The sequence below is a fragment of the Anoplolepis gracilipes genome, chromosome 3 (assembly GCF_047496725.1).
Source record: "Anoplolepis gracilipes chromosome 3, ASM4749672v1, whole genome shotgun sequence".
Classification (NCBI taxonomy): Eukaryota; Metazoa; Arthropoda; class Insecta; order Hymenoptera; family Formicidae; genus Anoplolepis; species Anoplolepis gracilipes.
The window spans coordinates 14,995,566-15,021,212 of record NC_132972.1 but is presented as its reverse complement, the minus strand read 5'-3'; the positions used below and the strand labels follow the sequence as shown (position 1 = coordinate 15,021,212).

Genomic DNA, 25,647 nt, shown 5'->3' with positions numbered 1-25,647 from the left:
TAGGAAAGACTACTTATTGGTTCTCGAATGTGATTTTTCTTATAAGTATTGCTATTATACACATGGACTGCTTTAATAATGGCCAACGTAAGTATAAGGAACAGATGTAACTCGATGATTATAGAAAAAATAAGTAGCAAAAATATCCCGAACAACATGAAAGTTATAATAGTTTACAAAAGACGTTTCTTGGATATTCAAGAAAGTCTTTTAAATGATTTTACATGCGTCTTTCAATGACGTTTGTGTTTGGACTTCGGGCGCGATATCGAATAATGCACGATTAAGCACAACTTTCCACAAGCATGAGAACTATACTTGCAATTTCACGAAAGACAAGTAATCGAAATACGTGAAAGTTCGTACCTCGCACTTACAAAACTCCCATGTATTGACAAGTGAATTACATATCTTACATGATTGATTAATTTATACTTTGGAGGATACTATCTATCCCCGCTGTTACTTTTGAAAATCGTCAGGCAGGATCTGCACAAAACTTGAAGAAATGCGCTTTGAAGCAATAAGTATTGTACTAAGCGTTACTGTTATGATAATTTAAGCTGTTATGTACACATAACGCGTTTATATAAACGTATATTTTCCCTGAGATTTGATATCGATAATCATACGTACATACCATGATGATAAGGGAAAAGCAGAGTTTCAGTTTTATGTAGCAAGATCTCTAACTACACTAATGATCCAAGAGGAAAGGCACAGAGATATAATATGTATTGCTCTGTACATATATATAGATGTATTTTGTAAGTGTAAATAACATAGACCTATTCATTAGAAAAAAATACTTCAACACGTTTTTTGTAGCAATTAAGTAAACTCTACTATTAAGCAATATATCTGACGTTCACGTATGGTTAATTGTTGATTCAATGGATAATATCGTTTTGTATATTTGTATATTTCTCTAATTTAACGATTTCGCTGATGAATTATCATTGCGAGAGCAATTGTTCATGTTATAAATATTGTTTATGATATGTACAGTGGTAGAATGTTATATATGATTATCATTATTTTACAATTATAAGCATATGTGTATATATATATATATATATATATATATACATATATATACACACACATATGTATATATACATACACACATATATATATATATATATATATATATATATATATATATATTTCCTGAGCTACACATAAATATGTAAATAAACATTTTGTAACTATTACACTTTATTCATGTTTTCTTTCTTTTTATTAATTTGTATATGATAAAAAAAAGATATATTTATACTGACATAAGATAACACTAATAAAAGTATTTCCCAATTCCAAAGAAAGGCCCAATCCTAATCTAAGTACCAAGTATAAATGTGTTGTCCTGCTTTGAAATTTGAACCTTTAATTTTGAATTTTCATCTTTCAATTGACTTACAACTTGTCGAAGAGTTTTAGCTTCTTCTGTCAACTGTGCGTTTTCATCCATACTCTGGGATAGTTTTTCTTGAGCTTCTCTTAATTCTGTAATATATTCACAAGCTCGTGCTAGTATACCTCCTTTGCTCTGTAAATAAATTAGAAAATTGTCATTATAAAAAATAATAGTACTTATTTTTATCAAATTGTTGATACATTAATTTAAAAGTTTGCAAATATCATACTTGTGGTTCAAAATTCGCTTTTGCACCATCTCCCTCTTTATTCACATTTTGGTCACAATCTGCCAAGAGCTTCCCTAATTTAGTAATCCAATTATTAATTTTATCCCTTCTACGTCTCTCAACTTCATTGTGCGTTACTCTTCGCCTTTCGTCCCTCTATAAATGTAATATAACTTTAATTTCCTATATAGAAGAATAATAATAATATAACATGCAATATATTAATATTAAATAATTTACTTTTTTTACGTTTGTGATAATATTCTGCGACCCTTCTATTTGCAGTTTGGCTACACGTGGTGCAACTGCTCTGGCAGACTCCGACGTTACAACATCATTGCCATTACTGAGTACATAGAATTGTCCATTTAAGGGAGAAGCCAAAACCTGTACGGTATTGTTTACAGGAGTGGCTATTGAAACTTCATTGTTCTCTCTTTGATTGTTGCTGACTTGCATAACTTTGTATGCCACTGTATTGTCACCTCTGTTTATCGCATACAGATGATACTGTACATTGTCATCGTCAGCCTCTACCTCAGCATCACAATCCACTATTTCTGCCTCTTCCAAAACAACACCAATAGCTTCCTCATTCATTGTATTTTCATCTGCACTATAACATAAATATTTTGTTTCGTTAAGAGAGAAAAAAATTATTATTTATAACAAAAATAATAACCTTGTGCAACAAAAAGAAATTATTTAAGAGAATTAAAGAATATATACACTTACCTCTCGTCAATAGTGTCGATGTTATTAACAACTTCCATCTTAATAAAAAGCAATAAATATTTTTATGATCAGTAATTTAATATGTAAACAAGATGCACCGATATATCAGGGAATGTATATAAACGCGAGTACCTACATAGATATTTTTATGGATGTGATCTTACTGAAAACGAATAATTTCTTGCACTGCTTTGTACAGCATGAAAAAGCGTGTACACTAGCGTCCTCACAGAAAATATTGCAACTTGTAACCGCTTATAATTATAACTAGCAACTAGTGATCAGTTATGCCAGGTCAGATTCATTCGGAATTCGCTAGGCCACGACGCGCAACTCAACGCGCAACACGTCAAATTGTAATGGAGGGGAGAACACAACCCATAGATAGACCATAGACACAGCATAAAGGTGCCTTTTCATGGTGACGCTCGATGCTCATTTTTGGCGTCAAAACAGATCACGTGATCAAAATTGACGAATTGGTATTTTTATTTTTGGTCACGTGATGTCTTTTGACGTTGAACATGAGCGTCGAGCGTCAGCATGAAAAGGCACCTTAAGTATACAGTATACACAGTAGCGACAGTGAGCGTCGGCACCTTTGATATTGATGTTGCCTGGTCACATGACCTGTCACCATTTTGAGAATAGTACACGCGCGCTGTTTTTGATTTGGCTAATCAGAAGAATAATTTTATAATTATATTTAATAAATTGATAAAATTTATTTGTCGTGTCTTTCTCTCTCTCTAAAAAATCTATATTATATACGTAATATAGATAATATATGTATCGTCTCACATAATTTTTTTTCACATTTGTTAAGGAATAAATTCTCGCAAATAAAAACAACGTTTTGCAGTGAATTTTAAACTTTATTTTCAGACATTTCGATCCAGCCAAAAACCTAGTATATTTTATAAGAGCCAATTAAATAAGAAATATTCTTTTGCAGATTTTTTAAAATTTATGTTATATTTTTAATATAAACAATAATTTAATATCCTTTAATCTTTTTTATTAGGATTTAGCTGAATTAAATCGTAATAAATCTATATAAATTTTATTAAAGGAGATTTAGAGTTAATTTCTGGATTTATAATATTGAGTATTAGTAATAATAGGTTTACATTAATTTTTTAACTATATAATTGAATTATTTTTTTTAGATTAGTGTAATATTATTTAAATTTTTCTTTACTTTTTATCAATTAATGTTATTAATTAATAAAAGTTCAATAATTATGAACTATGATATGATAAATTATAATATATGAACTTGAAAAAATTTATTAAAATAATGTTATTAATATATTAGTTATATAGTATTTTTTCTTTATTTCCTGTAAATGCTGTCTATGTAGAGTGATGGATAAAAAGTCAGATATAATTTCAGATTTTTGTGCATATATAAAAGCAATTATTTTTCTAATAAAAATTATTTTATTATTGCTTCATAACTTTATACCAATTATACTCAAACTGTAGAAATATTTTTTACGAAACTTTTTTACTGATCAATAAGGCAAAAAAAAATTAATTTATAAATTATTTGTATACATATATCAAATCAATGGCCATTTAAAACGTAATGAACAAATTCGAAAATTTAAATTTAAAATATATAAATAAAATATATAAATATATAAAATATATCAACAACTACAATAGTTGACTACTTGATTTGAAAAGCATAATATTAAAAAATGAATTCTTTAAAACATTTATCAAGATTAACGTGCTCAAGATAGGCAAGTTTTGTTTTAAAGAATAGCCTAATTTATTTATTTGTGATTTATTAAATCTTGTTTTACGTGGGAAAATTAGCAATATATTCACAATCGTATGAGATATTTCTTACATTTTATCTTTGTGTTACTTTTAAATTTATACTTCTTATGGTATTGCTCTTAAATTTATATAAATTTCTTTTTATAATATTTTAGAGATGGTATATAATGCGCGGATAAAAAAAATTTTAAGGAATTTATATATTTTGTATTTATCAAACTACACGTAACTATCAAAATCGAGAAAGTGAATGTTTTTTTACATACATTGTAATAACTTTTGTTAAATTTCTACATTTCTGACGATATTTCAATTATTTAGAGAGATATCATATAAGTATAACGCGTATCATTTTGTAAAAAGATTATCCATTATTTTCTATTTTTAATAAAAGATCGGAGGAAGAAGAGGTACAGAGAAATGTAAAAAAAATTTACGTACGCGATAATATATTATTTCAATATATTGAATTTTATTACAAAATCTTTTTGTTTAGGCTACAACATGTAATATAATAATTGCGTTTAGTCTAGACCCTTATCAAAAGAAAAGCTAAACTGCACCACGTTTACTATTGTCTTAATGAGCCACTCCATAAATTTATACGCCTCGAGGAAGGACTTATAAGGACAACAAGAAAAACGCACGTAAATGCTAGAAAAATTCCCATGCGTACAAATTGAAAAAATCCATGCCCGTATTGCGTCCAAAAATTATTCAACGTTTCGATAGCTCTAACAATCATATCGCAAATGTTTATATATATATATATATATATATATATATATATATATATATATATATAATATATTATATATACTATATACAGTCGGACCTCTTATCCTACGACCCTCTTATGTTACGAAACCTCTTATCCTACGACAAAAAATCCTCTCATGCTCCGACCGCGAAAGGGAAATTATACCCCCACTCTCAAATTTTTGTCGTAGGATCAGAGGTTTAAGGGGAAGATTCCGGACCGAAAATGTCGTAGGATAAGAGGTCCAACTGTATATTCAAAATAAATTAAGAAATACTTCACTAAATACAATGTCATATGCAAAAATTGTGTTCAGGATTTTCCGGAACGACGAATGCTCCAATATTTATAGATATTTCGTAACTTGATATTAACGATTTTTATCGGTACTTTAAATTTCTGAAAAATATCGCTTCAAGGTACAAAGAATGAATGATTTTGAGAGAATGATTTTGCTGAATATACGATTTCCAGCGCGAATAAAATATGCCTATTTCTATACAAATCAATATTAATAAAAACAATAATCGTCTTGCTGATACCATGCTAAAGAAAAGGGAAGCAATGTGTGTGTATATATATATATATAAATCACTAGCATGATACATTTAATTCCTCGATGCGTAATCTAAGAATCGGCGGCTCTTAAGACTTGCTGTGTCTAAAGAAGAAGACGAAGTAACTGTGTACATCAATCGCGCACAATCAATATACATCGTAATAGGTGTAAAAATAATAAAATTAGTGATAGTAAACCCCTCTATTACACGTTATACGGCATGTAATTTGTGTATGTGAATGTGTTCTTTCATACGTGTATACGTGTATATAACCGTTCGATTCGGTTGTAAAACGTTCAACTTAATAAAGGAAACTCTCCCAAGCAAGCTAATTCTAAGATAATGTAATATCTTTTTCTTGTTTATTTATATAGCTTCTATTTATATTAGGTATGCACGTACGTGTGATAACTAAACAGATACATGATTTTCTTTTCTTCCATCGCATCACACACGTCGTGGCCACTAGCGGCCTCGTCTTAACTTCAAAGAGCAGGAGGCTGTCACGATCATCACTACAAAATCAAAAGAAAACTGAGAAACTTTGCGAGATATTTCCAGTTATATCTATTCGAATCGACTCTTAGTCCCGTCCACTGTGATTTCCTTCCTGGACTTATTGTTAGAATCTAATCATCGGTCAATATCCATACCATGCATTTGGTATTAACACAATGTTGTATAATTTATTTATGCATTATTGAAGTCAAAATGATATCTAATAAATTTCAATTATTTATGCATTTTTCGCTTAGTCAGAAAATGTTTAAAAAGAAGATCGATTAATTTGAAATTAATTCTCCTAATGTGAAAAAAATTTCTGACAGGTCTTCAAGATTTCTCTTTCGGATCGGATTATATTAACTGATACAATTTTATTCTTGCGAGAAATCAATTTCTTTATTAAATGAAATCGAGTGATTACATAAAATGTTTGAAGTATTAAAAAATGACATGGATATACCGACAATTTTGAAAGTACAGAAAGGAATTCCAGATAGAAAGCCCATGTGAGATAGTGCTTTCAAAATTATGCACTATAAGCACAAATACTTCAGACGGATTTAAGTCGGAATCATTATCTCAAGTCATAATCATATGTTTCTATATAATCTGCGTATATGTCGTTCACATTTCTTTAATATAATAATTTGCTATATATAATATAAATCTATTTCTCTTTATAAATCTTTGTCTTTGTTTGAAAGACAACACAATATATTCCGCGCAAATTTTCAATTAAAACAACTTGCACATGTCTGAATAAATCGAAAAATTGTATAGAAATATATAGAAGATAAATATACAAATTAGAAATATAGATTATTTCAAATATATAAATAATTGCACTGCTTTTTCCACATATATGCAGTGGTACGCCAATTAAGCTAACATTAGTTTTGTCATTTTTTTTCTTTGCTTTTAGCAGAGTATACTTAAAGCAGCCTCCTGCTCTCCAATATAATTATATTTAATGATTTCTCAGAATTATATGAAGTAAAATTTGTAAAATACAATATACTGCCTATATCATAAATTCTTAATCTTTTTCTTTATAAATAATTATAGTAATAGTCTTCACAATCTTTTGTTAATTTATTATACTCAGATGCCATTCTCTTGGATTAAATTTAAATATTACATTTGTGCCCTTTCCGCACTAATTCATTTTTATAGTATATTCTGCATGACTGCGTTTCTCTCTTTCTCTCTCTCTCTCTCTCTCTCTCTGTGTTGGTTTATATATATAATACATATATAATCTAAATGACTTACATATTATTTACATATGTACATGTTAACAACGGTATGTCGTTCCAGCAATTTAATTTTTCAATTTTTCTTTTTCATCATTATTAAAGATTAAATTTTTCGTTTTCTTTTCCAAGGAACATATGACTACCGTGAAGCGCGGATATTCTCTACTTTCGTTTTAAAACTTTTCGGGAATAACTTTATACTCGCGAATTTCCACTGGCATTATAGCTATAAATAATGATGAAAAATGACTCTAATAAGATCTTTCGTCATCTTCTGGATACGACCGTTGTATCTTCATTATCTTAAAACTCCCGCACAGACGTCGTATATAAATCCAATCGAACTGAAAGCTAATTACAGAAAAACTTACAACTCTTAGAAAATAGGCTCCACCCCGTTACTCTAATATCTCCGCTCACTGTATACTTGGCCAACTTCGGATTTGCCTCTTGCGACATTTTTTTCCCATAAGAAGTGCAAAAACTACACAGGACAACTGTTTGCTTTAGAGGTGTCAAAGAGGAAGACTCTCTATATTTCGCGCGGCACGCGTACTAGTATCCTCAAAAAGTCGAATCTCCCAAAGAATTATATTCGCGTTTAAGTTATCGCTTTTTCCTCTGCGGCAAAAGTTGCGATTTTACCTGGGCACGCTTCCCCTATCTAATGATTCAGGGTTGGCCAAGCTCTCATTCATGCTACGATTCGAGATCGTCCTCTCTCTGGCTACTGAAATAAGATACCAGTCCGCCAAATTCGCCAGTGCCCTCTTCATCATACTGTTTATTAGCGACATTGGGATCACCTGGATGCGATTGCTGTGGTGGTGGCGGTGCCTGAGGTGGTGGTGGCCCCTGAATCGGAGGCTGGTTATCTGCCGGTGAAGAGAAGTGTTCCGAAGGATATGGCGAGCCCTGGTAGGCGGCCGCATCGTCCGCCGTGGACATTGGCGGAGGTGGTGGATAGGCACCGTAATGGTAATTGGGAGGCGGAGGCGGATGATACGGCGAAAAGTTACCAGGTGGTCGATTGGGGGGCGGCGAAGGCTGCTGCATGTTGTGATTGACGGGCGAGGCGTTGGTGAACGGCGGCATTTGATGCCTGGGCCCCATGGGATTCTCGGCAAATCTGGACATCGGTGGACCGCCCCGTACATACGGCGGGGGAGGCGGCGTCGGGCCACCCTTGGCCAATGGACTTCCAGCCGATGGTGGAATCATCGCCGGTCCGCCGGTTAGAGGTGAACTGCGATCTCGATTATTGATCGAGATCGGGCCACCGCCTGACGGCGACGGGTCCATTGGATGGTGGGACGTGTGATACATCTGCGGTCCAGGTACTCGCATACGCATCGGCGGCGTGCCCGATCTAACCGCGGCGAAATGCGGCGGCATAGATGATTGACCTGCCTGCCTATATGGAGATGGGATCCTAGCGCGCGGCTGCATTTCATATCCCGTTCGCGGACCGCCCATCATTTGTCCACCGACATTAGGCCCACCAAAGTACTTGTGGCCCATCGCGGCCGCTGCTGCGGTGAAGGACTGCGGACTGTTGGATACTGGTTGAGACTGAAGCATTCTCGTAATGACAGAAGACTGTTGGCCGGATGGTAGCGATGGATATACCGACTGCGAATTCGATGATTGTGTCGACGGTGTCGGGACGGCCGGAGGTGTGGAGGGCGCCGAACCGGATGTACTGCTACCTGGTGTAGGAAGAATATTCGGAATATCATTCTGTTTCATCTCGGGATTCGAGTCGGTGCCCATACCGATCAAACCGACGTCGTTCGCGGCCTTAGCCGCTGCCTCCGCGGCTCTAGCTGCTTCTAATGCGAGCGTTTTCTTGCCTTTGCCACGGCCTCGTCGTTTTGGTCTCATCGGCGTGCCATCCGGATTAAAGAGCTGTCCATCTGGTCCAGTCATAAGAGGCATATGTCCACTTTCGACGCTTCTGTCGGTTTCCGGTGTCAAACTCGTAGGTAAAGTAGCAGGATTCATGTTGTGCAATTGCATGTTAGTTGCACCGTCCGGCGTGCCGATACCGCCGATGCTTGATGCCGACCCGATGCCTAGATTTGACGCATTATCCCTACGCATTTGTTCAGCAATTATCTCAGCTTTGCTGCGACGTCCGCGTTTTTTCTTTTTAGGCACCTCGCCGTCCATCCCCTCAGACGCGTTAGGATTCCTTTGTCTTTGTCTTTCTTCCTCCAATATCTCTAAAGCTTTCAAGCGCGCCTTCTCCATCTTCTTAGCCTCTCGTTCTTCTTTCTTCTTTTTTTTCGCTATCTCGATTGCCGCGAGCTCCAATTGCCGTCGCCCGTATTCTTCGTCCAGCATCATTTGCTCAAGCTGGTCCTCATCCAAGTCAGCCAACTCCCCGGTACCGAGACTGAGCGAACCTTCGGGAACATCTCCAGCAAACGAGCTCGCCACCGATATTGTTGTACCTGTCAGGCCAACATTGTCCGGAAGATTCTCATCCATTTTAGACGTTATATCGCCCATAGGGTTGTCCATAACTGCGCCAATCAAGTCTCCATCTGCATCATCTTTTAACTTCTGTTTACGCGCTTTATTTTTGCTTCCCGGTTTCGGTCCAGGTTTTTTTCTTTGCTTTGGCATATCATCTGACAATAATTTTCGTTTCATTGCATTCTTGCCATTACGTGGTTTCTTCGTCTTCAGTGACTTGTTTTTAAATTTTAAACCATCTTTCTTGGGAATATAAACATCTCCTAAAAAAATTGATCAATAACGATCATTTTATATATATAAATGTATGACATAAATGTATGACAAATGTGCACAATTCTTTTCAAGTAGAAAATATGTAAACCAAAAAACATATTAAACACATAAAAAAAAGCTTTATTTCTCAAATTATAATAAATTAAAGAAAGTATTTGTAGTGTTTTTCGTTACAACATGTTATAAATATATCTTTTGATATGTAAATGATAGGGATAAGATAGGGATATTACCTGAATCAGAATCCTTCTCCCCATCATCGTTTATGTCATCAGTCTCGTTTACCACAAATTCATCTTCGCTCTCACCAGTCTTTCTCATCAACGCTTTTTTCAGTTCCTGTAAAATAATCAAAATTTTAATATATGTGACAACTTTGTTAAATTAAAATGTCTTACCTCCTCGCTATCTGATGCTATTTCCTCTCGATAATTGATCTTTCGTCCTCGAGTCCTTCTACCTAATATTTCCTCCTCTTCTCGTCTATTTTCATCTGGAAGTCCGCCATATATAATCTGTAAAAAATAAAATTTGATAAAATTATTATTACTCGCAAACATCAAACAATTGTCGCTAAATCAAATTAAAGTACGAAATAGACATACCTTTCGTCTGATGGTTTTTTTCGGTTTAGGCAGAATATCCTAAAAAAAAAAAAAAAAAAAATTAGAGAAAAATAAATAAGAACTATTGTGGTAGTTTTATATATATATATATATATATATATATATATATATATATATATATATATATATATTATAATGATTATGCGTTAATTTATCTATTTACGCTAATATATAATATTAGCGTAAATAGTAAATTAACGCATAATCATTATAAATTTAACAAACATTTCAATTTTTTCTTGGAATCATCTTTAGTATATATAATATATTTTTTCTTGGAATATATCTTTATATATATATAATATATGTATACTGAATATATATATATATATATACTTAATATATATAATAACAAACATTTCAATTTTTTCTTGGAATCATCTTTAGTATATATAATATATGTATACTGAATATATATATATATATATATATATATATATATATATATATATACTTAATATTCAGTATACATATATTATATATACTAAAGATGATTCCAAGAAAAAATTGAAATGTTTGTTAAATGATTATGCGTTAATTTATCTATTTACGCTAATATTCTAATATATATTTATATATGCTATATATTCATACGTCACATCTATCACGGTGACTTTTATTTGCCCTCCTCTGTTTATTATTTGAATGTTAAAGAGGTTTGTTATTATTATCTTTATCTATAAAACTATAAAGTAATAAATAAGGAAAGTGGAAGAAAAACAATGTGATAAAAAACAACAAACAGTTTCAAATCAATGCAGAATATGTATTACGCTATTTTCTTATCAAGAAGCACTTTCATCAGTAATCAGTAAAAATGAAAAGATACATACCTTTTTGATTTTTTGAATTGGCACTATCTCTGATGGCTGTGAAATCTGTGGAATTGGAACATCTGAGGCTACTTCTGGTAAGTTATTATCTTTCATCTCGATATTATTTTCGCTTGTGTTATTTTCAAAATTCTCTTCTTTATTAATGTCCATCATCTCACTCAGCTCAGTAGTATCTACGTCTTGCAAGTTAGGTTCACATTGTTCTTCAATTTTCGGTTCATCTTCTTCGTCATTCTCGCTCTGATTATCGGATTCTATTATACGTTTTCTCTTTTTCCTCTTCTTGCCTTTTGTTTTGGGTACCGCCCTGATCCTGGATGTCGATATTGTTCTGCTTCTGTAATAATTTAAAAAATAATTTTATAAATATTCTTGTTCACACATACATAAACTTTAATATATTATCTTTAATTTTTACGAATTTCCTACTTTTTCTTTCTCTGTCTCCACGAATTATCACTATCTTCACTATCCGAATCTCCCCATATCGATCGTGATTTCTTTCTCTTTGGCCGATCACTTTCATCGCTGTCGTCATTAACTGAAAAAAAAAAACATTTATAAATAACTTATTTTTAAATTTTACTTACAATTACAATATTTTATTATTTCATTTTAAATAATTTAAGTTAAATATAAATCGTAAAACTCAATAAACTGGTTTTGTTGATTAAATCAGCTTTATATAGCTATGAATTAAATATATGAATTAAATAATAATTTTCATAAATAAACAATTTTAAAAAATTGCAAACTATTATTTCAATGAAATATATACTTAAAAATGTTACATAAAAAATATGAATAGAGAATTGAAATATTAAAATATATAAATAGTATGTTATATATCAACTCACTAAAATCTTCATCATAAGCCCTAGTCATGCGTGCTCTGGTAGATCTTCTAACAGGACGCGAGTCACCCCTTCTACCACGTCGCTTTACATCGGCAAAACTATCATCGGATGATGTCATATGATCTTCAAAGTCTTCTTCGTCTTCAGAACTCGTACCCTTGAAATCTTCATCACTATCTGGATCATCTTCACTGCTTATATCAAGACTGTTTAATTTTCGATGTTTTTTACGTGCTAATAATTTCCTAGCAACTGTACTTTGTTTCTCTTCCATTTCATCAATCGTTTCATCTTCATTCTCGATCTTATACTCTTCGTCACTTTCTTTTTCCGGTTTTGATGATTCAATATCGTCCTTATCCTCTTCTAATTGTGTCATCTTTAATGTTTCAGCCTTTAAGAAACAGACAATTTATGTAATAATACTATCATATTATTTGCACATCATATTTGTTGTTTAAGCATTTTACCTGAGCCTCTTCCTTCTCTGCGTTGACTATCGTTGCAATATCCTTACCCCTTCCTTGATTGCCGGCACCTTGAACCGCTTCAACTTCATCCTGAATCGCGGCATTAATCATGTCATCATACTCGTTAAACTTGTAGGTGTTGGCGCATCGACGTTCACGTAATTGATAAACTGGTTCGCTTTCCTCACTGCTTGATGTTTCGGAACTAGAGGCCGATGAAGAAGAGTCTGAAGATTCTGTTAAAACAAATTAAATCGGCCGATGAAGAAGAGTCTGAAGATTCTGTTAAAACAAATTAAATCGGTATATTATACTAGAACAGCGTGCTATTTATTTTGTTTATATTGTGTAAAGATTATATAGTTAGAAATAACCACCCCCAAAAAATTTAACATAACTTACAGTATAAGAGCAAAATTATCAAAAGAATTTTTTTTTGACGTCCTAAAAAAATTCCATGAGAATTCCAGGTTTTCCATATTTTTTCGGGGAGTATACACCCTGAGTTTTTATTATAAAAAAATTGACACAAAATGTCTATTAATTATTGTTGTTAATATAAAAGATAAATTATAATTCGTAGTATAGTTACTAAAAAAGTTAGTTAAATAAGATAATATTAACAATTTTGAGATGAAATTATTTCTTACAGGAAAAATCTTAATTTAATTCAAGATTAATTATTAATTTTATATTTATATTTTAAGTTTATATTTTATATTTTAAAAGTACTTTGCGTAATATCAAATTCATCTCAAATTTATGTCTGATGAATCTCGAAATGTATTAGATTTATAAACCATTGACATAGCTGATCCACAGTTCTTCCTTAAATCAATTCAATCGCAACATATAAACTTACCGTTATCTGATTCCTGACTGGATGCTTTCGAGCCTCGTTGCGTTTCACCTTTATGAAGTACATTATCTAGACTTATGCCGACAAAAGCCAATCGTTTTTTCCGTAGTACTTCATTCTCGTGCCTTTTTGTTAATTGATCAAGTGTTTTCAATGTTTCCTGTAGCTTGGTCACCAGTAAAGTCTTAAAAGATAATTTCATACAAAATAAGTATATTAGATAAAAAAAATAATAATATTTACAATATTATTATTATACAAATGTAAATTAGTATTTATAATATATTTATTTATATATTATAATATATACAATATTATATGTACAGTATAATATATACAATATTAATTTATATATTTTGTGTGAACAATTCTTAAAGTTTACACAACTTACATGCTGACACGGCGGACAAAACCAGTCGCCTTCAGGTATAAGCATAAGAGCTGGTCTGAGGCATGAACAGTGCCAGCCTTTATCGCAAGAATCGCATAGAAGAATCCACTCGGGATGATCAGCCTTGCCACATTTCTGACAGGCATACTCATCTTCAGCTTCTTCGACATCGCTTTGGGCTAATGACAAATAAAGTAATGAAATTTTGATCGAATATTATTGCATTACATTCGAATATCATTATGCATAAATATTATTACGTTCTTTTTTTTTTAACAAAGATCTTACCCTTCTGAGCGGTTCTAGCACGTCTTAAAGGTTCAGACTCTTGGTCTTTTTCGAGATCACTTTCTGGAGAAAATTCGTGATCACTTTTAAACAATAAAGATCCCTCGCTTTCGATATCCTCATCTTCCTCGTCTTCGTCTTCGTTCTCATTTTCTTCGTCACTACTAGATCCCGATGAGCTCTGCCATGGATTTGCTTCGTTGAATTTAGCTAACATCTTTTTCTTTTTTCTTTTTCGACGTTTCTTTTTAGACTTTTTCTCCTTTTCAATTTCTTTTATAACAACCTTTTTTATATAATCCTCTTCGCTTTCCGCCTACATGAGATAAACAATTATTTGCACAATCTATCTATAGGTATAAAATTTTCATTTGTTTAATTTATTATAACAACTTACCTTTTGCTTCTTTCTCTTTTTCTTGTCCGATTCTTTTTTCTCTTCTAACTCGCGCATAGTTTCCTCCTCAAGTCTGCGTCTATCTGCTTGTTCTTTAATTTTTAACTGTGCTATTCTTCTTGATTGTCTGACAGGCGTCTCATCTTGTCCTGGTTTTGATGTTTCTGTTTCCAATGAAATATCTCTGCCTATTTCTAAGCCGAGAACCATTTTTCCTGTAGTAAAAAACACAATTTTTCAATTTTAGTAGACACTTCACGCTAATATTTTATCGTATTTAATAAGCTATTGTTACATGTCCTTACAGATATACTTACGTTTCTTTCGCTTTTTTTGCGTTGGACTCAAAGCGTCATTAGAAGTCCCATCGGGATGAACATCGGGCGATATTTCTGACGTTTGATCGCCCTGAAATTCTGTAAGTTTTGGCCGATTGGAACGTCCTCCTCGAAAACCACGTCTCCGTTTACCTCTAGGACGACCCCTGATCTTTTTATCAATCGGCATCGATTGCATAATATTCGGATCATCGCTGCCATCTTTAGTCGCATGTACCGCGATGTTATCCGGATCACATTTTGCCTCGTCCTCGGAGCTCGCCGCTACCCCGCGACTCTCCTCGATCGACTTTCGTAATTCTTTATCAGACATACGTTTTGCGCGTAGCTTCATCCTCTTGCCACCCATCATCTCTTCATCTTCCTGTTTTGTAGCCCCGTCCTCAGAATTTGACTCATGAGCGCTGTTTCGTCGTTTTCGTGAAATTTTCGGCGTCTCCGGAATACTGTCTAATTTCCATCCCTCGTAAACCACTTCGGATACTGGCTTTATACGAATACTTATCTTAGAAGCATCATCATCCTCAGTAATGTTCTTCAAAGCGTCATCCTCGGTAATATTCTTCAAAGTGTCATCCTCGGTAATATTCTTCAAGGCGTCATCCTCGGTAATATTCTTCAAGGCGTCATCCTCGGTAATATTTTTCAAAGTGTCTTCCTCGGTAATGTTCTTTAAAACGTCATCGTCAGTACATGCTAAAGGATCAGCTTCCTCTGATGGTACGTTAAAAACATCTTCGTTGTCCATGCCTGTCGAATCGCTGTCAGAATCTGCAGTTTTCATCTCAATATTCTGAATTTCTGAAGATGATTCTTTTCTTTCCTCAACTTCTTTTAAATCGATTTTGGAATCCTCTATTGCTGCAGCAGCCGTGGAATCGTTAATCGGAGCAAAATCGTTTCCAAACAATTGTTTCGTAGAAATCGCTGACGTTTCCGGTTCATCTTTTATTTGTGGCCTTAAGTTTTCGACCTCGTTCAACGTATCTAAATTCTTAAATGCTTGTACCTCTGTATTTACTAAATTTTCCAATGTCTTATCGTCGGTTTCCACGTACGGTGGCTTAGACTTTAATGGAGGAACATCTTCCGTGTCCGAGGTATCAATCAATCTCTTGCTGGCTTCTTTCTTGACATCAGATTTTACAGCACTAACTTCTGAGATGGTCTCTTGAGCAAAAAATATCATCGATTCATCTTTCGTATTTAAAGATGCACTGCAATTTTCTGTATTTTTATTTACATTCAAGTTTACACTAAAAGGCTCATTTTGATTGCTACTATCCAAGTTATTAATATTTTCCACCTTCGTAGACATTGAATTAGGATAATATAAGGCATCTGAAGATACGCTTTCTTCTAATTTCGCATCCTCAAGATGCGATTTATCCACAGCTAAAGCATTATCCAATTTCGCTGGCACAATATCCGATTCTGTTTGAATCGGTGGTAAACTCACCTCTTCCACAAATGGTTTAGTTAAATACTCTTCTTGTAATTTTACATCCCATTTATTGTCTTTAGCATAATCCGTTAGATCTTCTTTAAATCTTTTACATGGAATAGGCAGTTCTTCAGTAATGTGTTCATTTACGTTCTTCAATTTTACAATATTTTCCGTGTCTAAATTGACGTTCAATTTTTCGTCTTTCATATCACCATGCTGCTCCTTTACATCAAATATATCGGTCACTTGATTATCCACAGCGTTAATTTCCGAGCTTTCTTGGATAAATGAAGACTTTGCAAATTTATCCGCGTTATTTTCACCGAAATTGCAAACATTTTCAGATATTAAGCAATCCTTCTTCTCCTTTACTTCGTCAACAACATTTTGAGTGTCTTGCACTGTTTTTATATTATCAATCAAATTATTAAAATGTTCTTTATTTTTCTCACTATGGCTAATAGGCATCTCAAAATTCTTATTCAGAAGAGGTTCAGTTATCTCTTCAGTCATAACTGGAGCTATTAGTAACTGCGTTGTATCTGCTATTTCCAAGGTCTTGGAACTGTCAGTAACAGAAATATCGGAAATGTCTGTTTTTTCTTGAAATTCATTCTTATTTAAAGGCATTATCGATTCATCATTCAAACAATTTTCAATATTACTATCAATATTACTGTCAATGTTGCAAGAAGATGTAACTTTTGTTTCGACAACGCTCTGGTTATTAATGATTGTAACATCTTTATTTAATTCTTCGTTAATTTTCATTTCTGCTTGTCCCTCTACTTGTCCTTCTGCTTGTTGCTCAAATGATTCCTCTTGAGGAGCAGTAAAAATTAAATTTGTGCTGTTAATGTCCTCCTTTTTGACAGACGACTTTTCATACACCTCTTCACTAGTTTTTTGTTCCATCGAGACAGCAACATCATCCTTAAAATTGCTTTGTGCTACATCAGGTTCAAAAACATTATCGCTACCATCATCATTGGAATCACTATCATAATTTGCAACTAGTGATTGTTTAGTCTCATTTATTACCTCCTGTTGTGATTCTTGAGAAATTACATTTGTTAAATGTACATCTGATTGTTCAGTAGTTACAATTGTCGTATTTATTTCTGATTTTTCTACGATTTCTTTACTTTTGCTGGCGTCACAAATATCTTCCGCTAATTCCGCTTGTTTATCAATATTATGGATTTTACTCTCGTCATCTTCGGCCAATTCTTTATCGTTTTTGCTTCCTACTTCAGATTTCTCTTTCTCTGATATTTCAGTTTCTGTCGTAGTCTGACAAGATTCTTGTTCAATGTTTGCAACAATTGAAGCTTCTTTTTCAGAATCCATTGTTACTTCTGGCATTTCATCTTTCGGTTGTTTATCATTCATTGTAACTTCTTTGAACGATTCATTAGACTCAGATACACGATCATCTATAAGCATCTCTTCGTTTGAATCTTGATCAACGCAAGAACTAGGATTCTCCGAAATATCTTCAATATATTCGCTTGTACTAGCCTGAACTATGTTAGACAAGTTTATTTCTTTCGTAGTTTCGATAATATCCGATTTAGGTAGTTCAAAAATATTTGTTTCAGGCAATACTTCTGGTAAATTAAATGTAGAAGATTTTTCAGTGATAGATAATGTATTTTCAACTTTTTCGCCATCTATTTGCACAGGTTCACTCTGTTGAGATGAAGAATCTTGTACAGAGACATCCAAACTGCTTATGGTAGGAACTAATTCGTGTTTATTGTTCTCTTCAAGGGTAGACTCCGAAACAGACACCACAGAATCCATATCAAACACAGTATCGTTGACTTGCATATCGTTCAGTCCTTTTTCTTTAATCTCTTCGGAATCACCCGATCCCTCATCTTGCATTCCTACATCCGACAATGCATCAGTTCTTTCACTATTCTTGTCGTAATTAACGCACAACGAGTCAGCATCGGAACCGACTAGACCTTTTATCTTCTCGTTATCCGTATCAGTCGAATGATCTTCCTGACCATCGATTTCAGAAAAGTTGTCATTCTTGTCACTCTGCTTGTCGCAACTCTCTCCAGCGGAATCGGGATCGTTCTTTTGAAGACTATTTGTTTCCTGATAATCTTCAGATAATCTCGCTGCATTCGTAGAATCCAATAACTCGTTCGAATTGTTATCCTCGAATTCTTTAAGATCGATCAACTCTGCTTGTGAATCTTGAGTAAGAAGTGATAAAGACGAATGCGATGTTGTCACAGACTCGATTTTCCCTTCGTCTTCCTTAAAGCTGTTTGAGTTAACTGATTGATGATTGCTATCGTTTTTACAGTCATCGATTGCTTTTTCATTTTTATCTTTTTTATCATCTGATAACTGTGATGTAATATCATCCGTAATTTCAAAAGGAATATCTTCCTGTGCTTTTTCTACGCTTTCGGGTTTTTCAGACTCAGTAGACTGGCATTGTAGTGGTTCAACGATTCCACATTCTACTGGTTCTATGCTGGATTCACTAACCAAATTGATTTTAATCGAGTCTTCTTCAGTCATACTTATATCATTAATACTTTCATTTTCTGTTCTGACTGCTTCTGATGTACTCGTTTTTGAAAAATTATCTTCTTCCATTTCTTTGCTGGTACAAATAGATTTTTGCACACTCGACTGCACTTCTTTATTCGTCTCTATCGAAATTTGTGCAACAGATGAATTAGTGACGTCACACTCGGATGTATGGCTTGGATCTATTGAGCTATTAAATGTTGAAGTTGCTTGTTGATCCCACGTGTTGTTTGGTGGTTCAATTTTTTCCATGTCTTTGCTATTGTTTTCACATAGAACACTGTCAGAGTCCGAAGTAAACAGATCCGTTTTTAATGAATTATTATTTGTTTGAGTCAATTCAAAATCTTCTGTATCTTTGTATGAACAAACGGTATCATTCACTGGTTTCGATGAAGATACACATTCATATTGCACAGTGTCTGTTTTATCATGCGCAGATGCAGTCAAGATTTGCTCCGATTCTAATTCATCGGATTTCGAAGTGTACGAGATACAATTGGGACCAAAAAAAAATCTCGGAGGAGAATTAGCGATTGTTGGTTTGCATTCATTATCCGGTATTTCGGAAGTATCCGTTATTTCGGGAGTATCCGTTATTTTGGGAGTATCCGCTATTTCGGGAGTATCCGCTATTTCGGGAGGATCCGCTATTTCGGGCAACTCGTCTGGAAGTACGCTATTCGAATCTTTTTGTACATTGGCTGAATCTACCAAAGATAGTTCAGAATTTGTACATTGTTCGGATATCTGTGAGATGTCTAGTTGACACGACGATATAGAAGAATCACACTGCATGGATTCTTGAAGCTTAGCATCACTTTCTTGTTCCATAGTCGTACTTTTTAAACATACGTCAGACACTTGCAATTTAACACTGTCTTTAATAATAGTTTCACTTTCTGTGTTTATAGAGTTGTCATCTACTTTGACGTCTTGATTTACATCAACAGAATCTTCAATTTTAATTGGCGATTCTGTATCCATATTCACTAGCTCTTGTTTTGCATTGTCATGTTTGTAATCATTTGTATTTTCCTTTAGTGATATGTCTGCTTCCACATGTGATATGATACTACTACTGTCACATTCTGTTTTCTCCTCCGGTTTTCCTACGTCCCACCTAGATATCCTTTTGACGGAACCAGTTGTACTTTTAGGTATTATTTGGACGCCCAATGTGTGCTTAAACTTTGGCTTCTCTTGCATAGAATCTATTATTTGACAATTATCGTTTATGCTTAAATTAGATTGCGGATAGTTTCTATTTAATTTTACAGGGGTTTTGTTTGACACTATCGAATCGGCAGATATCTCGTTCTCGGTTAAAACTTTATTCTGCGATAATGTCGTGGTAGCTGAGTCAGGTTCAGTTTTTGATTCGTTGCTTTCTTTATTGTCAGTGGACGTGTCGTCACCGGGATTACCTGTCTCGCATTCCGCGCCGGAACCCTCGCCGTAAAAAAAAATTGTCGGTTCCTCCACTGCCTCTCCGACAACAGGATTCACCGCATCACAATCGCTACCAGAGCCTTCGCCTTGAACCATCATTACAGGTTCCTCGATAGTCTCGCTCACCTCATCCCTCCAATTGCCACTCATCATTGGTCTCTTATCTATGGAACCTCTGATTGGAATTACATCCGCTCTTATCCTCTTCAACATATCTTGCTGTACATCGTCACCCTCCAGGGGACGTTTCAATGGTACGGTGTTCATCCTTAAGGAAGTGATCTTGCTAGGATCAGGAAGTATTGTGTAGCTCGGCAATCTGTGCTCATCCTTGACGGATAATCTAGCTGTATTGTGATACGGTGTTGATGACATCTCGTACGCAGTGAATGGCATTTGTCGCTTGCTCAGATCAGCCACCATCGCATGATTGCGCATCATCACGCTACGTGCATCGTATGGCAGATTCGGTATTTCCGGTTTGTTCAACTTCTTTGTGCTCAGATCCATCTCTCGATGCTGAAAGTCTTGCGTCCTGTAGCCTGGGGAAGGCAAATCCATCGTCTTCCCCAATTTTCGACTAGAAAGATCGATTCCGGAAAAATCCATCGGCCTATTCTGTTCGCTTGCGCTCTCCCAGCCACGCGGTGATGTCGACAAGTCTATGCCTCTATGACCTCTCAGAGTTGCTGATTTTTCAGATTGATTCCTTGAGCAAAAGTCTTGCGGCAACCTGTCGTCTTCTCCGTTCACGGTAGTACTTCCCAATATACCACCGGATCTTGCTAAAGATTCCGCTATCTTTTCCAACGATTTTGGTCCGCTTGGTTTCTCCAATTTTTCTGACTGTATCCTCACGAGATTCGCAGCCAGTTGATCTATTGGCTTGACAGATAGTTTGCTGTGTGCTATCGAAAGAGAATCCGTGGAGGAAAATAATACACTACTTTTGCTAGATAATTTCTCAAGCGATTTCATGACAGGATCTGTCATCTCGTCGGAGGCACCGTATTTTTTCGTCACATTTAACGGTGCAGTGACAGGACTTAACAATTTTTCTTCTGGTGTCTGCTTCAACTCCGAAATATTCACCAGTTTCAATGGAGATGAAGTAATAACAGGCGTTTCTATCGATTTTAATGGTGTCGATTCTTCAACCTCAGACTTCACGGTATCTGTTACCGTAAGTACAGTCTGTTTATGCATAATCAAGGGTTTGCTTACCAATGCTAAAGAATCGGATGTTTCGTCGGTAGCCTCTCTGCAGCTTTCTGATATTACATCCATCTTCATGTTTAGCGTTTTTAAATTAGACGCTAATAATGTAGATGAAGTATTCATACTCCTTGATTCTATGCTCGAAGTTTGTACCATTTCTTGAGAATCGTCTTCATCTGTGATCTGCTTGGAACTTTCATCATTTGTCACATCTTCCTCTTCCGCATCAATATCTTCTTCGTCGTCATTTTCAACTTCATTACCATCATCCTGATCCTGATCTTGATCATGTTCTTGTTCATCCTCAAACTCGTCACTTCTGCCGTTCGGTAACTGTTTATCATTCATCTCGTTTGCATGAATGCCATTCTCTTGCACAATTTCGTCTTCCAGACTTGGCGATGTCATTACTTGACCAGTGTCTGTTATAGGTTTTTCAGAGATTTCTAAACTGTTGCTATCCTCGTTAATTGGTATAGCTCCGGCTTCGCCATTTGACAAGGTATTTATGAGATTAACAACACCTTCTCGATCCCTATTACAAAAGATATATAATATGCACATTGAGAGATTCAATTAATAAAAAATCATATAAAAATATATTATTTGCATATAATATGTATATACATACATACATTATATATATATATATATATATATATATATATATATATATATATATATGATCTGATGTGTAAGAGGAAAACTTACTGAGCTACTAGTTCCCAATTCTCTTCGTCTAAATCTTCCCTATAAACTCTTATGTTGCACTCCTCGTCCAACTGACACCAATATGCTAATCCACTTTTGTCCCTTCCTAATGGTTCCACACGCAATTCAGCAGCTGCCAATTTATTCACTTCATTCTTAAATTTTTGATTTAAGTCAAATTGCGTTTCCAATAGTACCTAGAAAACAAAAAGGGTTTGTGCATGAAAAAATGGATTAATCTTTTAATCTTATAGATTAAAAAAATTAGATTATAATTATATAGTTTATACTTTAAGTAAACGCAGTTTAACAGCAATGCGAGCCTTTTTGTAACCAAAGCGTTCAAGTTCCCATCCATCCTGATTAGAGTACGTGTGGCAAAACTTGACTAGCGCCCGTTCCCATTTTTCTGGTGATACACTTTTACGTGTTTTACGTAATAACTTGATGTGCAGGTCTATTAATTCTCGTGACACTAAAAAGTAGATAATAAATATATATAAGTACATAATAAATTTGTAGAAATCGTATATAGAATTGTATATAATAAATTTGTAAGACTAACAAATAAGTATAAAAGATTTTTAATTGTGAGAAACTCTATATTACCCTAGTGGTATAGAATAAAAAAAATAAATAATTTTATTTTAAAGTTTTCCCAAAGAATGTAACATGTATTTAACATTTATTTATTTCTTAAATGCGTATAATTGGAAAAATGACATACTGCTATAGAAACTAAAATAACAGAAAAATATATCTGACAGATTTAAATCGAATATTATAGAAAAGCAAATTCAAGGTTAATGCTAAACTTGAATGAAAGTACAAGTAATGTGTGACAAAAACACAAAATAGAATTGTTTTGATTTGCAGAGAATAGGTTTTTCTACAGATTCATAGTCGTATACTACGACGATCAATGACATTTCTCCGAAATTTGATCGAAGTGGGCCGGCGTCGCTTGTAACTTGTATGTAATCACGTGTAACCGACAAGTTGACAACAAGGAAGGTGGCAGCACGAGGCAGAATAACAACAATGTGAAACCCATCTCACGTTTATCTGTCAGTAACAACGCTCGGCATTTGGCATAAAAAAACGTGTTGTTACGCCGTGCGTGTTGTAACAACTCGTGCAAAACGTGAAAGGAAAGGACGCACAGAGAGGATGCGATTTCACGATTTCCCTATCTTTACCTATCTCACGCGCCAAAACAAAAAGCATAAGTAATCCCGCGTCCACCGCGTTCTCGCTCGTCGTCGCGCGTACGAATAAGCGATAGAGAGGTGCGAGGTGCGAGGTGCGACTCGCTCGCCGGAACGAATCAACAAACACAGGAACAAACGAGGCTCGCAGTCGAAGCGGAGTCGTACGAAGGAAACTAATGGTACGGCGCTTAGACGACTGGCCTTTTGCGGGGGCGGGTCGCTGTCGTTTTCTCTCGCTTCCTCTCGCGCACCTTCTCGCATATATTCTATTCCCCTCTCTCTCTCTCTCTCTCTCTCTCTCACTCTCTCTCTCTCTTTCTCTCTCACACCGTCTCGCGCGTATATACACGACCGTGTCTTCTGTCCCTCCCTCCCGCGCACACGAGAGCACATACACACAAGCGTAAAGGGAGAGAGACCGCGGTAAAGACTCACCTTCCTGCGTATTCTCGAGCATCTCCTGGAGTCGCGCGATGTCCGGGTAAATGATGCCGCAGGATTTGCCGAAGCAACCAAGGAACGAGCAGATCACCGCGAAATTTGGGTCACTCGCGCAAGAGGCTTCGTTATCGGACGCCATTTTTCCGACCGCTTCTCGCCGTTGGGCCCCGTCGCCGCCGCCGTCGCCGTCACCGCCACCGCCGCCACCGCCACCACCACCACCACCGCCGCCACCACTGCCACTGCCGCCGCCGCCGCCGCCGCCGTCAAAGCAGGCGATACACACTACTACGCTAAGCGGCCCGATGATGACTTGCCGCGCATCCCATTTTCCACTACACTAGCGGATACCGATCAGCAGTGGGCGATAGCGGGTAGCGCGTTACGTGAAAAATTTCGCGCCAACAAAAATCGTCGCCAGCAGGTAGTCAGTCGCCGGGCGTCTCGACGCGTCGTCGCCGACGATTCCCGCTTCCTCGCCCTCGCCGCTTTCGTCCTCCTCTACCTTGTCGTTATGCGCGCCCTTGGTGTCTTCGCGCGCGCCTCTACCTGCCACTCGCGCGCCGACGAGGAGGGAGAGAGCACAACACACACACGACGCTCGCAGGAGGAATAGAAAGAGAGAGAGAGAGAAAGAGAGAGGGAGGGACAGAGAGAGAGAGAGAGAGACGGAGGTACTTATTCCTCCGCCCTCTCTCAAAAGCGGACAAGTGAAAAGAAGCGGCGCCTTCGCCGCTTCTTTTGCCTTTTTCTCTCTCTTTTTCTCACGCGTGCACTTTATGTCGCTATCTGTCCTCTTGTCTCTTCTTGTCGCTTTGCTTTTACTATTCTTTTTCACGAATCACAGACACACAGGCACATCGCGCGTTAGAACTCTAATGCGCGTTGTTTCCTTCCCTCTTTCCCCTCTTCTTTCCCCTTGGACTCCTTCCGTTTCACACTATCTCTCTCTCCTTCTCTCGCACGCGATATGCACATAGACACACACACAGGCAGACAGACAGACACACACACACACACGACGTTTCGCTCCGTCGATGCCGAGAGCGCGCGCGGGCGTGCGCACGCACGCACGCACGCACGCACGCACGTACGTACGTACGTCGCGACGACTACGGCGACGTTACGATCAGGAAAATAAAGCGCGTATAATCCACGCTCCACGAGACGAATATATCGCGCACTAGACGCAACGAACACGGGACGAATTCCGCTCCAACTTTTTCCACAGGTCTCGCGTCCTAGGTGGACGTGTATGCACGCGCGTGATGAGTCGTCGCGATCGCCGAGTCACCGGGTGCACACGAGCGGCGCAGTAACGACCACCACGACGACGGCGAAACGCATCCCCCTTCCTTGTCGCGCACAACACTGAGCACTGGACATCGCCTTCGGGATTGGAAACATTCGGAGGGTTCTCAACCTAGGCGACGGAACGCGGGTACAATAGGGCCAGGGCCGTATATCGTGGGTGCGGTTGTCGAGCGAACGACGTTATCCCGCGTGTGTTTCAATCTAAATTGCAAACAATTCGGAG

The 25,647-nt window shown here is 36.0% G+C and overlaps 2 protein-coding genes across 3 annotated transcripts; both read right to left on the bottom strand.

The window, feature by feature from the left end:
* Positions 1-1,167: 1,167 nt before the first annotated feature.
* LOC140663922 (upstream stimulatory factor 1) lies at positions 1,168-2,686 on the bottom strand. Of its 2 annotated transcripts, XM_072888504.1 has the most exons (5): positions 2,518-2,686; positions 2,382-2,419; positions 1,887-2,262; positions 1,647-1,802; positions 1,168-1,549 (listed from the first exon to the last, which is right to left on the bottom strand). In XM_072888504.1, the coding sequence occupies exons 2-5, from the start codon at positions 2,417-2,419 to the stop codon at positions 1,340-1,342; spliced, it is 780 nt and encodes a 259-aa protein (XP_072744605.1). In that variant the 5' UTR covers positions 2,518-2,686; the 3' UTR covers positions 1,168-1,339. The 2 variants fall into 2 exon arrangements, with proteins under 2 accessions (XP_072744605.1, XP_072744604.1); XM_072888503.1 differs by having other exon boundaries at positions 1,169-1,549; positions 2,382-2,684.
* Positions 2,687-4,624: 1,938 nt separating this feature from the next.
* LOC140664297 (uncharacterized) lies at positions 4,625-24,301 on the bottom strand. The gene is made up of 16 exons (XM_072889312.1): positions 24,105-24,301; positions 22,749-22,933; positions 22,459-22,655; positions 15,051-22,282; positions 14,734-14,948; positions 14,337-14,652; positions 14,049-14,227; positions 13,661-13,841; positions 12,799-13,034; positions 12,329-12,722; positions 11,901-12,012; positions 11,469-11,808; positions 10,615-10,653; positions 10,408-10,524; positions 10,243-10,348; positions 4,625-9,996 (listed from the first exon to the last, which is right to left on the bottom strand). The coding sequence occupies exons 1-16, from the start codon at positions 24,247-24,249 to the stop codon at positions 7,952-7,954; spliced, it is 12,039 nt and encodes a 4,012-aa protein (XP_072745413.1). The 5' UTR covers positions 24,250-24,301; the 3' UTR covers positions 4,625-7,951.
* Between the last annotated feature and the right edge of the window lie 1,346 nt (positions 24,302-25,647).

What these genes read in the sequence shown, in the direction of transcription:
- LOC140663922 (XM_072888504.1), bottom strand. Translation starts at nt 2,419, where the DNA reads ATGGAAGTTGTTAATAACATCGACACTATTGACGAGAG. An exon ending in ATCGACACTATTGACGAGAG is followed by an intron (nt 2,263 to 2,381) that starts GTAAGTGTATAT and finishes TTTATGTTATAG; the next exon opens with TGCAGATGAAAATACAATGA. An exon ending in AAGCGAATTTTGAACCACAA is followed by an intron (nt 1,550 to 1,646) that starts GTATGATATTTG and finishes ATTTATTTACAG; the next exon opens with AGCAAAGGAGGTATACTAGC.
- LOC140664297 (XM_072889312.1), bottom strand. Translation starts at nt 24,249, where the DNA reads ATGGCGTCCGATAACGAAGCCTCTTGCGCGAGTGACCCAAATTTCGCG. An exon ending in TTTGTCCGCCGTGTCAGCAT is followed by an intron (nt 13,842 to 14,048) that starts GTAAGTTGTGTA and finishes TTATCTTTTAAG; the next exon opens with ACTTTACTGGTGACCAAGCT. An exon ending in CAATTCAAAAAATCAAAAAG is followed by an intron (nt 10,654 to 11,468) that starts GTATGTATCTTT and finishes TTTTTTTTTTAG; the next exon opens with GATATTCTGCCTAAACCGAA.